Source organism: Malurus melanocephalus, unplaced genomic scaffold (assembly GCF_030028575.1).
Source record: "Malurus melanocephalus ecotype Western Australia unplaced genomic scaffold, MMel_1.1 scaffold_445, whole genome shotgun sequence".
In the NCBI taxonomy this organism is placed as follows: Eukaryota; Metazoa; Chordata; class Aves; order Passeriformes; family Maluridae; genus Malurus; species Malurus melanocephalus.
In genome coordinates, this window is record NW_026623677.1 from 233,441 (window position 1) to 248,514 (window position 15,074).

General features: G+C 41.2%; 1 protein-coding gene across 1 annotated transcript in view; it reads left to right on the forward strand.

The window, feature by feature from the left end:
- The window catches only part of LOC130581923 (von Willebrand factor D and EGF domain-containing protein-like), a 154,938-nt gene that overhangs the window by 73,652 nt on the left and 66,212 nt on the right, over positions 1 to 15,074 (forward strand). Inside the window, 3 exon segments of the mRNA XM_057380324.1 lie at positions 435 to 1,369; positions 13,595 to 13,731; positions 14,802 to 14,957. Of these exon segments, the coding sequence (XP_057236307.1) occupies positions 435 to 1,369; positions 13,595 to 13,731; positions 14,802 to 14,957 (1,228 nt within the window).

The window sequence follows — 15,074 nt, forward strand, 5'->3', positions numbered from 1 at the left end:
GCACACAGAAAAAGATCATTTTCATAATACAGGACTTGAAACAAATATGACTTTTTTGTCATTCTCTGAGAGTAATCTGGGTCACCCAGGGACAAATYCAAGGCCTTACTTCATGTGTAGTACACAAAGGGTAACCTGCACCTCAGAAAAACTTGTGCAAAGAGAAATCGAGTCCTTAGGCACTGCTCCAGCAAAGCACTAAAAAGTCGTACTAGAAAGTCCCCATGCAGAGCTAGAAAACATGGGACAACACAAGAAGGRCACTGCAAAAGTGACTAAAGAAAGCAGAGATTAAATTTAAGCATTTTCCTAAATATTTTTGTAGATTGGGAATTTATGCTTACCCCAGCCTCAGGGAAAGAAACTTTACTTTTACAACAGACAAATTTGTTGAAAGTTTTCTCCCTCCTAATCTCTTCCTATTTTTAAATCAGAATACCTCCAGGGAAGAGTTTATTTGACAAGACTCCAGCACCTTCTGAGAGGAAGCAAAGGAAAAGATTCTGCAGGTGCCAGAAGGGGAGCCCCAAGCCTGAGCCTGTGCTAAACACAAAAAATGCCTTTCAGAMTCCTTCCCCTGAGTCCTCTGGTTGCCATCACAGCCACGTGGATCACAGCTCTGCAATCCCATATCTGGATGTCACATCCGAGTTTGTCACTCACTGGGAAACAGAGCTGACCTCAAGAAAAGATGAGAAATCACCAAAGAAGCCTTTTGGTCAGAGATTTTTGTCCAAAGCAGTTCAAAAGCGAGGCAGGTCTGAGGTCCAGCTCACACACAATGTTTCCATGAATAGCATCAGTCCTGGTGACTCTACCAAACCAACAGGAGACCAAAGGAGAGCAAAAAGGCAAGACAAGCACTATGAATATTCATCCTTTCACCCACTGCATGGCCCCACCCAGAGAGACTCAGAGAGCTTTGCTTATTTTTTTCCTGAGGACTACTTTGAAGGGGTTCAGACAAAATTCCCGCTGTCATGGCCCACTCCCAGTGGCCTGACTGCCACCAAGGCTCGGRAGATTTGCCACCAAACTCTTGCAAATTCCACCATTGGCTCGGTGTGTAAAGGCCTCCTGGGAAAACACCTGGACGAGGCAATCGAAATTTGCCTTTTGGACCTGCAGCTCAAAGATGACGCGGCTTGGGCGAGCGCACTGATCGCCCTTTTGGAAAATGAGTGTGAAAGGAGAGTGYTGGGGAACCAAAACGGAGCATTCCCTGTTGGAAAACAGCCGTCTGGTGCTTGGGAGGAAATCCTGATGGCTCTGTGGTGCCCTGAGCTCTGTAATGCCCGCGGGCGCTGTACCAAGCTGGGCTGTCAGTGCTCTGAAAGCCACAGCTCCCACAACTGCAGTGCTGCCAAAAGTGAGTAAAACACCCTTTCCATGCTGGAATKATTGGGCAGAACATCTGCACCGAGTTGTTTGCTCCTCAAGCAGTGCTACCTGTAAGGTATTTGATGAATTAGTAATCAGGGTTTGACCTTGAAGAGCCGATCAAAATATCTGGTTGGCTGGTCCTTCGCTTTTTTGCCTCAGTAACTTTTTAAAAATGGATTTTACAAGCCCCTTAGCAAATTGGTTTTGCAGAAGTGATTTTCTTTACATCTGATCTATCACTGGCATGCTGACAAGCAGGCTTCTTACAAAAAAAAAAAAAAAAAAAAAAAGCGTCTTGCTCACCTTGTGGTTAATTTTTTTTTTTAAAGTTTTGAAATACTTTTTTTTTTTTTTTTTTTTTTTTTTTCCTCCTAGACAAAAATTTCAAATACTGTGCTAGTAACAAAACAAAATTAAAAGTGACAAAATGAACAAAGTTTGAACATTAATTTCAAATACTGTACTAGCAACAAAACAAAATTAAAAGTGACAAAGTGAACAAGTAACCCTGCCAAAGCCATCAAAYAGCTACAGGACATACCTGCAGACCTGATTCTGCAAATATTCACGAATTACATTTACACAGAARACTGTCCCACTGGGCTTGTTTCTTCTTTACAACTCAGCCTCTCAAAGGATAAATCCATGTCCTGTGTGAGTGCTGAGAGTGCTTTAAACTGAGCACAGGCAGAAATGTTAGCAGTGATTTCAGAATGTGAACTCTGCCTCAGCAATCCACAGAAGCTCATGCTTGAAGTGACACAGAGTTTAATTCAGGTTCAGCCTGAGTTCCTGCGGCTTAAGGAGCCACAGTGTTTCAGCTAAACTGAAATGACAAGGTGTKCTCTCTCAGCCCATCCTAAATGTGGGGTAAAACCTTTTTCTGCAACACGTGGGACATTGGTCTGTGTTTAGGACAGGCAAAGCTCACATTAATGGTGAATCACCATGGCTTGGCTGAGATATCCAAATCTCCAGTGATCCTGGGAGCCCAATGGCACATCTGACACCCCAGTACCATCAGGGATATCCTATTACTGTCAGGGATGGGGTTACCCACGTTCTTCACAATAAACACACCTTCATTGCACGGGTTTAAAGCAGTTAAAACATATCCTGACATTTGTGTTTTTGTTAATGGCAGGCTAAAATTTGCAGAATAGCTTCCTAAATATGAAGGAATTAATTCTCTTGCAGACAGAGAATAACTGACACCAGGGACTGAAACGTGACTTGAGTAATATTGAAGCAATTGTCCAGCACACAATTCAGTGTTTAACTTAATTTCACTGTGATRTGGAGGGGTTAGGGGGCTTGCTTAGGTCAGATTTTAAAATTTTACTTTGCTATGGCTGAAATCTCACAAATTAGCAGAAAATAGCTTCAATATAACCTCTCAAGCAAAAGCTAATGGCACCTTGTCTTCTYGCTGTGACATCAAACACAAACAAGGACAGAGCACAGAGCACAGCCTGAGATTGCCCAGGGAGGTGAGAACTGGAAGATAAACACACATCAGCTGCAGCAAACACCCCCTAAATCACTGCCTTCCTCTGCCCTGACTGCTTGGTCTGTCTCTTGCTGCCTTTGCTTTGTCACTTTTGGGGTTCAGTTGGACAGGGTGCTGCCCCATCTCATCCAGACAACGCTTTTTCCAACAGAGGCTGGACCAGATGAGTCTTGGGGTCCTTTCCAGCCTGCCACTCCATGATCCCATCATTCACTCTTCTCCASTGAGGAATATGGGGTAGCTGSTCTTTGCTTCAAATCACTTCTGTCTGGGCAGTCTGGTTTATTAGAGCTCAGGGTRCATCGAATTAATCTTTCCAGTTTTCCAGCCATTAATGTCTCAAGTTTCCTACTCTTTTCAGTGCCAGTGAAATGAAAACCTGCTTTCTTTCATCTGGGCTACCTCAGGGTCTCTGCTGGGTGAGAGCTGCTCAGAGGGGCTGAGTTTTTGCTCAGTTTCCCTAGGGAAAGGGAGCTTGGTGTTGGACCTGCAGAAGAGACTCACTGCTGCAATTAGGGAACTAGAAATTTCCCTTAATTTATATTTTATACCCTTTATACTGCTCTGTTTTCTGGGGGTGAGTGTCAGTGTCATGAAAAAATTACCATTGACAGCTTTAGCATTATTTCTGACACAAAAACTGGACTGGTGAAACACCAGCACATGCTGGGAAGGTGAGAGCTCAGACAGCAAGACCTGGTCCATCCTTGTAATAGTGACACAGAGACAGAGAAGCATCTGAAGCTCAAGCTGACTTTGAGTGAAATTAACAAAAAAAAATTAAAAACCAGAAAAATTAAAACCAAGGTAACAACAGGCATGCTTATTTTTTTTTTTTTATATTCTCCCTTGTCTTTGGTGTAAATGCAGAGAAGTCAAGAGAAAACCCCACACGGTAAGCTTGGTCTAGCAGTAACTGTGGGGAGGGAAAAGTACTGCCACAGTCTAGAGTGAATCAATGGGATGAACTCCATTATTACAGACTATTCACAAATTCATTTATTAGTGATTTAGAATATTTTTTCTTTATGTATATAAAATTACCTGATCTTGTGAGTGCAATGTAAAGCAGATCTATACACACAGCCAGAGGTCAGATCCCCAAGAAGGAGAAATAAAACTTTAGTTCTGGCATGCCAGTCACCCTGACATTATAATACTTAGYAAAGGTCATCTAGATAATTTGGTACAATCAATCAAGATAAGCCTTTGTGCGAGCTTCAGCTTTAGCTGTTCTTGATTTTTGAATTTCATCCACAATATATCCAGAGATATCTGCTTGTTTTCACTTTCCATAGGCAGAAATGTCCTACACAGACAGCATAGGATCATTKWGATTGGAAAAGAYCTGGGAGATCGTGGAGTCCAAGCACTTTTCATCCTCACCACTAAACCAYGTCCCCAAGTGTCACATCTGGGYRGTTTTYGGARMACTTGCAGGGATGGTGACTCCATCACTTCCCTGTCCTGCCTGTTCCAAWGCCTGACAACMCTTTCAGTCAATAAWTTTTTCCTTAATATCCAATTTAAACATCTCTTGGCACAACCAGATGCCGTTTCCTCTTGTCTTATTGCCTTTTACTTGAGAGAAGAAACCAATCCCCAGCTGGATACAACTCCTTCCAGGGAGTGCAGAGGGCAATAAGGTCCCCCCCTGAGCCTCCTTTTCTTCAGCTACACACCCCCAGGGCTGTTTCCACACATATCCCAAGGGAAAAGCACAGGGAAAAGCACAGCAGCACCACACAGCAACAAGGAACCTCTAAAATGTCAGTTCAAAGGACTGGAAGAGCTCAGAACCAAAGTCCTGCTGACGTCACTAAAGCCAGGATTTCACACCAGAAAAGGTCATTAGAGATGAAGAATTGAGATTAATCTCAGAAATAAAGTTGCCTGCTCCTTGTCACTGGGAGCTCAGGAACCCTGGCCCAGCCACAGGAAACCATCACCGTGCAAGCACAGGCAGGATAAGCCCCTGGGCTTTGGGAATAATAAGCAGAAGTTCTGTAGGAAGGGAAAGAAAGGAAGAGAAATTAAGAATTTAATTTGGTTTCTGCAGGGCGTATAAAAGCGCTGCCTCCTCCACTTTCTTTTCAAAAAGTCAGGACTGAAGAAACAGAAGAATATACATTGATTTTGGAAAACCTTTGAGATTTGAGTGCCATTGCTAGGGAAAAGATACTTTCCAGGGGAAGCTATGTGAGTAATGAAGGAAAAGACAACTMCTTTTGCTGGCTTTATATTTCCCCATCAGTTCCAAAACAAATCTCCGTCTAATTTTCTCAGGCTGGAATTATAGATGTGAATTAAAACTCCCCCAAGATCAAGGAGGCCATCAACATAATTCAAATATCTTTTCCAAGGTCACCCAACCTAAGCTATGCTGCCAATACATAAAGATATATTCTGCCCCTGGTTTTGGCCAGCAAACACACACAAAAAAAAGATGGCCCTGCAGTATTTTTAGGCATTGGAATACAGGCCATGATATATTTGGAGTAATTTTAAATGAAAACAMGTATAAAGAGAGAAGATGTAAAGTGTGGCTTGCAGACAGGCTTGCTCTGCTCTGCCTGACTCCAGCAGGAGCAGTCCAGGTGGCCAGAGCTATAATTATCCTCACATGAAAATCGCTATTTGGAGTTGAAAGGCACCTCTGAAATTTGGCAGCGCTCCAGAAGCTTAGAATTTCTTAATGTTGCTTAACATTTCATAACCCACACCCCCCTCAACACCTGTATAAGGTGCTTAAAATGTCATTACCACCTGTAATTAAAGGCAGAATCCAATTACAGCAGATAGCAAATCAGGTTGGTGCTTACCATTTGTATATATTGACCATGTTGCTTATAAAAAAAAAAAAAAAATCAGKACTAGTAAAGCACACATAGAGCAATGTAATATGCAGATTGTATGAAGCTCTAAAGAGCAATTACAAGATAAAAGGTAATGAGGAATAATAAGGACAAATTAGTTTCAGTGAAGTAATGACACTTGAAGTTTAAATTTCTATGCGGAAAGTTCTGTGCAGAAAAAAAAAAAAATTAACTGGCAAAGACATCAAAATGAACAAAAAATGATGGTGAGGAGGTGAGAAGGGAACACTCACCTACCACACTTAAAGACATCCCATTTTTGTATCAATACATTTCATTGGTGTCATTAAGAGGGGCTGTGAACCCAACTGCATTTTCAGAGCTGTGAACCACAACCACACAGGTCCCTCAGACCCATCTGCCACAGCAGTGACTCCAATTACACCCTGTTATTTTTAGAGTGGTTGTATAGACCTCTCTGAATTTAACRGGCTGCTTTGGGTCTTGTTCATGTGCTGAAATTAAATAATATGAATTATAGCACACTGTTTAAAAAAAAAATTATATATATAATGAGCAAAATATGAGGTCAGCCATTACAGTTCTTCAAGCTGGGTCTTCCAATGGAAAATGTCAGATCAGATCAGAACAGGAATGCAAGGTCAGGGACATTTTATAGAAATCTCACTGTTTATGTAATTGTGCTTTAATTTTAAGCTTAATTCTCATTTTCATGGACAAAACACRAGGAAGACATACAAAGAAAATACTTAAGTTTTTTCCAGATCCCCAGGGGAAAGGGGACAGAGTATTTCAGTTGTCCACATCAAACTCCAATCTGCTTTGGAGACTTTGAATGGGAACATTCTGACTGAAATAAATACTTTTCTCCCACTTCTATCAATCCAGTGATCTTTAAATTCCAAATCATAATGATTATTTAAGGGCTGTTAGCATGTCAAGCTAATGAATACCTTTTGGCATTTTCACTATGTATTTTCCTGATGTGATACAGAGGGGGACATAAGGGTCCATTGGGTTAATAGATGCTCTCCTTGAATAAATTAGGCTATACAAATTAAAAAATGCATATTAGATTTTTCAAAGAAAATTTAATCAATTTCTTAAAACCCCAGGATATCTACAATGAAAAATATTACTCAGTGTGTGTAAGGCTGGTGCTCTCTGTGGCTGGGACCAGCCTGTGTTGCTGGTGTGACCAGACCTTCAAGGTAGAAATCCATTTTATAACCCTAGAAATAGAGTTACCAGAAACTGTGACCCTCTCCACAGGAATTGATCAATTTTTCAAATTGTTTGGGTTAGTAACAAAAGAAAAAAACTAACCAAGCTTTTTGCTAATATGGCAAAACATGCTCTGTGGCAGAGAGGTTGCAGCACATTTTAGCAATTCTATTGATTTTTCAAAATTGGATTTCATAAGAGCCAAATGTGCTTGTGAGAACAGCAAACACTGTGCTTACTGCTTTTAAACTTTTCYTGCCAAACAGAGGGCTATTGCTGTAAAACAAAATATTAAATGGTATCATTCCTTAAAACACACTTCTTCTTTTCAAATAGTAATTCATTTGGCTTCATTTCACTCTTCATTATAACAATTCCATTGACTTTGGTGGACACAGTATTAGCAAAGTCACAGTTACTATCCCTTTGATGAAGTTACACTGTCAAGACAAAAATCAGGTCTCTTTTTCACAACTGTTCTTTTATTTTTCCTTTTTTTCTCATRCTAATTATTGCCCTTTACATTCCACAGTGTTGACTTTTCCTGTCGATCCAGCTGAGGGAAGGTTGAAACTTTCCACTGCCCGTATCCTCCACGTTCCCTCTCACATGTGCACGTTCACTATGAGGCAGTGTTCTTGTACTAAAGTTCAGAAGTTGGGGCATCTCCTTCTATCAAATATATTTTTCTTCAGTAATGAATTCTGTAAGACAGGGAACATTTCAAGCACATCTCCATGTACCATGGCAGCATAAACCACACTTTAATACTCACCTCCCCTCCCACTGGGACTGCGTTCTTTACACTGGGCTTAAAGATATTAAGGATATATTCTTATTTCCTTTAAGCTGACATTAAAGACGCCTCACTATGATATCAGTACTCCATACAAAAAGTTCTAAATAACTTGAAAATGAAAACTTTTCTTCTGAGACCTGTTATCTCCACTTAATATCAATTTTTTCCCTCAGTGTCACTGAATAATATTCAAAAGTAGACAAAGAATAAATATGAAGATATATATTATGCAATCCAAGACTGCATTGGGCTCAGTTATTCAGCTTTTTCCTCCTTWAACCAATTTATGATTTAATACTGAAAACAAACTGGGGTAAAAAAATACTTTTAAATGTTTATTTACAAAACACACTTCTCCCAGTCYTCTACAGGGGAGTGGTCCTCCTCAACACTGAGGTTGCCCAGAAAGGCTGTGGATGTCCATCCCTGAAAGTGTTCAGGGTCAGGTTGGATGGGACTTGGAGCATCCAACATAAAGAAAATTATTTTTCTCTAGTGTCTTCAGGTCTGGGCCATAAAAATTTACACAAATACATTCTTCTCAGGCTAAAAACAGAGCCACTATTTGTAATCATAATTACAAAAGGTATCATGATTAAATATCCAGCTTTGAGATTACTTGTCAAAACATCAATTTTTGAATGTAGGATTTGTCAGCTTTTGAAAATAGAACTTTTGTTCTTTTCGAGGAATGAACACCTCCAACCACAAAAGTTTTAGAAAGAATGACAAAATTTACAAAAGAAAAAGAGAAAAAAACGACGAACTTTTAACTACTGTTGATGCATCCTCACCAACACCCACATGCTCTGCTTGGAGACACATTTTTCTCAGTCACAAAATGCATTTGTGGGCAGTTTTCAGTGGCTGGAAACTTCATGCTAGTTTTCAAGACTTTTTCCTTTTCATAGCAGTTTTTCTTTAGCTTTTCCTGGTGCAGATGCAATAAACAAGCATCTGAAAAGGCAAACATCAATACCAGCTTTAATCTACTGTTTTTAGTCCCACCTCCTTCCRTTGGAGGCACAGACCTGGCTGAGCAGGAAGAATGCTATTAGCTGGATAGTTACAAAGTCAATAGAAACCGAATTTTAAATGGATATCAAATCCTCCTTGTGATAAGGGACATGGAAGGCTGCATGCTCAGTGATCCATACTACTCCCTGCAAACCAGATCAGGGAGATTAGTCTTTCCTGGAGATTAGGTTTATTTGCTTTAATGCAAAGCAGTGAAAACAGTCCAGTGGAACACGTAGCTAAACAAAACCATTTTCTGAAACACATAGAATTAAATTGCTACAAAAGCTTACAAAATTACAGGTCTGATTTAAACTGACCAAAGCCAGACACCTCAGAAGCACACCCATAACTTCTTTACTTCAGGACAGGTACCGCAGGAAATTTCAGCCTGAAATCTTGTTAAATCCAAAAGAAAACAAAAAACAAAGCTCCTTCCCCAAATACATGCGCACACAACATAAATAGCAAATGCATAACAATTTATAAATTAGAATTAACACCTGCAAAACATTTGAAGGCCTGACTCAAGCTGATCAAAGCCAAAAATTCAGAGCAAACCAGTAATGCCTTTATATTATGTTGTGTAAAAAGCCCACAATCCATCAAATACGGAACGCTCAACCAATTGTGAGCAAAACCCCGAGTGTAACAATCAGATTTAATTTAATTCAGTAACTTTAAAGGTGGCAAAATTACTAAAGATGACCAATTGTACGCTAGAGTGGAGCTAAGGACCAAGATGACACCACAATGACCCAAATGACCCAATGACCCTTCAATTTGAGAGGTATCACTGTTCTCACTAACAGAAAGCCTCAAGATGCTGCCAAGGGCTCTGCCCAGCAATCCCTTTGAGAAATCAGAACTGAGACCTGCTGTGGTGTGCCAGTGAGCACCATGAATGCACAACCAGAATTTTACATGATGTCACCTCTCCAGGCCATCTGGAAAAGAAGAAATATTCTATAGTCAACGGCACGATCATTTTCCTTTCTATTGCTGAAGTACATTGCTAGCAAGCCTTTTAAAAATAGAAGGATTAAATAAACCTGAAATGTCATAGTGAGATTTCTAAAGCRAAAAATAATCTGCCATATTGTTGCAGCACATGGATGCTTTCAGTGTGAGATTGAGCCAGGCCATTTCTCACACGCAGGGAGTTCTTGCAAAATGCTTTTTCCCACACTCTCCCAGGGTTAATTTCTGCAATCCGTACTGGATACCAGAARACCTCAAAGTAGAATTCACTCCATGCCAGTGAAAGTTCATAGGTTTAGAGTTTGCTACTATGGAAACAGAGCTGTTTAGGTTGGAAAAAATCCCYAAGGTCATCGAGTCCAACTGTTAACCCAGCACTGCCAAGCCCAGCACTAAACCACGTCCCCAAGTACCAATTCTGCACGTCTTTGAAATTCCCCCAGGGATGGTGAGTCCATCTTCACTGGGAAGCCTGTCCCAGTGCTTGCCCACCCTTTAGGTGCAGGAACTTTTCATAATATCCCATCTAAACTTCCCTTGCTGCGATTTGAGTCCATTTCCCCTTGTCCTGTCACTTGTCACTTGGGAGAAAAGACCAACACAGCCCTTTCCACCACCTCTTTTCTGGGAGCTGTAGAGAGATGGTCCCCATGAGCCTCCTCCAGACTGAAAACCCCCAGTTCCTTCAGCTGCTGAGGTTCTCTGAGGCCTGGTTTTGGAAGCAGGAAAATCAGAGTTTTCRTTTAGAAGCCAGGGAGGTCACTGATGTGCAAAACTCCTGGCAAATGGCACATGGCTGCTGATARTTTTTGCTCAGAGAGGATTATCAAATGAGCTTTAGGTCATGGATAGCACGAATTCCAGGATAATCCTGCAGAGATTGTGTCTGTGATTACAGAAATAACAAAAATATACAAAAGAAATTCAATATTTCTGCAAACATTTAAATGGAGGCARACTCAAACTTGCTCTCTCCAAGCTGTAGAGATAATTAAGCATCAATTTGCTCTGATGCAGAACCCTCATATCTATGATAGCTGGAGGTGCCCATCCACACCAGCAAGCTCTGGCATGGAAAATCATTCAATCTGTAACCTGATTCCAAGGAAGGGACAATTGGGCATCATGGGCCATTTATCAGCAAAGCTTTGACCCAACCCAGCACTTATGATCTGGCTCTTGATTTCCTTTTCATGGCTTAGATTGCTTATTTATCATCCTCTTCAAGAAAAGCAGGGCAGTTTTTTCCCTTCTCTTTGCTTAAACAAAAATCTCTGTGGTTTCAATTTTGGTTCTGCTGTTCCAGCCCAAAGCCCCAAGCATAGTTTTCAAGCATGGCAGGAGAAAGTTTATTTGTGCTGGGATACTTTTCTAATCAAAAGTGTAAATCCAGCATGAACCATATCTTTCCATCAGTAAGACTTCAATAACCGTAATTTTTTCAATATTCTTGATTTTGTGTCACCTGTCTTCATTTTACTTCTACATCTGTGCATATTATTTACATAATACACTGCAACAAAACACCCATGACTGAGCCAGTGGATGTGAAAACACAGCTCCTCAAATCCTCCCCAATAAATGCTGCACCCTGCCTCACATCTGAGCCCCAGGTGCCACCCTGAGCTTCAGTTTTTAATCTGCTAGTAAAAGTCAAAGCACATTTTTGGCCTATAGGGCYTATACAGAGAAAAGGAGGAGGATGTTCTGCCCAGAATTTTGTTGTATTTTGACATTCACGCTCCCTAAACATAAATTATTAATGTTCAAATAGATCATCCTTTTTACAAGTCTGTTCCAGCAACTGCCTGATTACATACAGGTTTCTCTCCTGCCTCTAACTTGCCCCTCTGCAGAAATCAGACATCCATCCCAGGTCTCACAGCCTCCACAACCTCTGGATATCTGCACTTTTGCCCTCGTTCTCACCTKTGTGATGTTTCCCAGCTTTTTTTATTGCTCCTGTCTGCAGCTGAACTACCTGCAGCTCTTTTTCTGGGGTTTTTCAAGGTCTCCAATGCTTCCTTCTGATGTCAACACCTGGACTTTTCCAAAGCCAGTGCTATGGAGAATTCAACTCCCTTGTTTGGTTGAAACTGGCTAATTTATAACAAGACTGGAAGGCAGAGGGGAAGACAGACAGGAATCCTCATTAAAACCAAATGCCTAAAATTCCTTACACCCATTGCATGTGRCAACTCATTTTAAAGAAACAGATAAAATTAACAACCATTGTCAATATTTATGTGCTGCCTATACTGAGGTCTAAAGGCTGAACTCTAGCACTCATTTTTTTAACAAAGAAGACATTATGTTTGTTTGTATTTTCCATCAGACTTAAAGCTGATAAGACACTGATGTTTTCAGTTGTAACCAAGTAGGGTTTTTATTAAGGAAAGGAATTTTCAGGTTCTCACACCCAGCCAGTAGTCTGGGGGTGCACAAAGAGCTGGGAGGGGACACAGACAGGACAGGTGACCCCACTGACCAAAGGGATATYCCATTYCATATGGCAYCACTCTCAGTGTATAAACTGGGGGGATATTATATTATGCATTGCACATAAACATTTTATCATGATTATTATMATTATTTCAATTTTCTTTCTTTTCTCCGCTATTAAATTGCCCTAATATCAATTTATGCATTTTCTCASCCTCTCCCTTTTGCTTATCTCCCTGATGCTGCCAGGAGGAGCAGTGAGGAAGCTCCTGTGACAACTCAGCTCTGGCTGGGGTCAAACCCTGATAAATGTGCACAGAACATTTTGAGAGAAATAAATACCAACCCCTGAGCTGATACTGTGGAGCACTGGGAAAAGCACCAGGCCTGGGTGATCTTGCCCTGACCCTGACACAGAAGTGTGGCCATAAAGATGTAAGAAAACCCTCGGGGAGAACAGGGTCTCATCAACAATCAACTGACCTGAGAGTGCTTTCATGGAACGGGAAATGCTGCAGGAGCCCATCCCTGTGCCTCTCTCCTCCCCAGGAAATTCCACTTCACCCACAGAATCCTGAAAATCTGCAGCGATACTGAAAACACTGATGCAACCCGAGCTAGCTCAGTACTAGTGGGGCTAACTATTAAAATCTTATGAAAAACATAATAAAGCTTTTTTTTTTTCTTTTTTTTCCTTTTTTTTTTTTTAATTTTTATGCACTAACCACAGAAGAAGGCAATTTATCAAAACCAGTCACCACATCTGACTAATAGTTTTGTACATTACAGGAATCCACTAGTAACTGATGAAAGCTGATAAGCTGTAAACGATTTCTCTTCTTGTAAATATTGCAAAGTGTCCAGCAGTGCTGGTAATACTGCGGCAATAAAATCAATTTTTTAAAAAATGAAAGGAAAGCTAAAAGCATTTCAGAAGTGCGGGGAGGGGAGAAAAGGCTTTTCACTGTTTTTCACATTTATTTTGCTTTCCTTCCTTCCTTTCTCTGGAATAATGCAGCTCAGTTGTTACAGGCTGCAATCTGGTGGGATGGCAATGTTTAAAACAGCATTTTTCCTAATTACAGCCTAAATGGCAGAGCCCTAAAGGAACAGCAAGGTGCTGGGGAAGGTTATCAACTCAGCTCAGGGCATTCTGCCCCTCAAATCAGAGCTGAACTTATGTACCATTAGAATATCAGGCGACAGAGAGCTTCTGTTTCAGCCAAACTACAGCTCAGAGGAAATGGATGGGAGATCCTTGCGAGATGCCAGGGAGACCCTAAGGAAAAATASGAATCCACAACAGCCAGGAACAACCCCAACAAAATCTCTGACAAAGCAGAGCAGAACAGCACCTGAGTGCTGCTCTCTAAAGCTTTTGTGTCCATCTCCCCCTTGCAGAGCAAACCTTGGAAATCACGGGTTTGGAGAAYGGGGGCCTCTGCGATGTCCRTGCCTCGGGCTGTGCCAGGATCCGYGTGTTTGGCCAGGGATTCACGGACTCTCCCAGCCTGCACTGCCAGCTCACCAGGTTAATCGTAAGCAGCTTCCTGCCAGACCCTAAAATATTGATGATACAATCAAACTTTGACATGCTTCTATAAAAATCTTTTACTCTGACCCATTCTATCCCCTCTCGCTGCCACAGTGGGTTACAAACGCATTCCAAGCTCTCTGCCAATGTGTGTGCTGCAAGTGAGGGAAGCTGAAAAGGCTCAGATTTTCCAGGACTGGTTCCCTGGAAATGCCCAGCTATGAGTTCTTGCTCTTTTTCTCTGTGAAGTTTTGTTTGACTCCTGTTTGGTTCAGCTGCACTGCAGTCCACTGAAGCCTGAAATCACAATATTATTTCCCATTTTGTGCATCTGGAATCACTACCCTTGGTTGTTTTCCTAAACACATTTAAATGCTAAGTTTTGTGGTTGAATATAAGGTTTCCTCAACACAGTTATGCAGAGGCTCTAATTTGAATTTTCTTAGTCATAGCTCAACATCAAATCAGAAGTTTTGATGAGCATCAAACCCATCTCTTATGCCAGCACTGTAATTTTATCATAAACATCTATACACAGGCAATGCTGCAACTGAGTTATTTGGTGGATCAGCATCCTCAGATATGAAACATTTGATTAAACTCATAAATCCACCTCAGAGCAGACAGTCAGCCTGACTCCCATCAGCGCTGGCACGCTCACAAGGCACAGCTGAGATTTTCTGTGCCTGCTTAGGGCTCTGTAGGCTCTTCTCAAGCTGGAATCTTTTTGTGCAGCTGATCCAGAGGAGTTGCTCAACACCTTCAAGGAAGCACGAGCTGGCTGCTGAATTACAGGAGCAAACACAAAGTTTCTCTAGCTTCTCTAGACAATCCCAGCTGCTTGTCCCAAATGCAGACCACAACACCTCCTAAATCAATAAACCACCTGCATGCATGGCTAAGCATGGATTCCCCTTTACTGAATCTATAGTAACAGCATGAATCCTTTATTCCGTGAAATAAACCACCCAGGAATGYCCTATGTTATTGATTAGAAATATAAACATACATTGACAACTGGAATTTCTTTACACGAGCCCTCAGTTTCTGCATTCTCCCTCCATTTCACTGCAGCGTCTTGATAGGGAATGGATATCACGAGAACAAGAAAGCACAAAAGCAGATTTTCTGAGCTCTGAGGCTGTTGACTGCCAGATCCCACTCCTGAACATCACAGAGGCCGTGAACTTYGTGGCCAGTGACGAGCCGTTTGCACGATGGCAAGTGAAAGTAGGAATTGTATTATGTTTCTAAGAAATGTTTTAGGAGAAAAATCAGTTGTCATGGCAAATTAAAATGCAAAGCACAATTTGCTTCCTTCCAGAAATGAAAATGCCTGCAGAAATA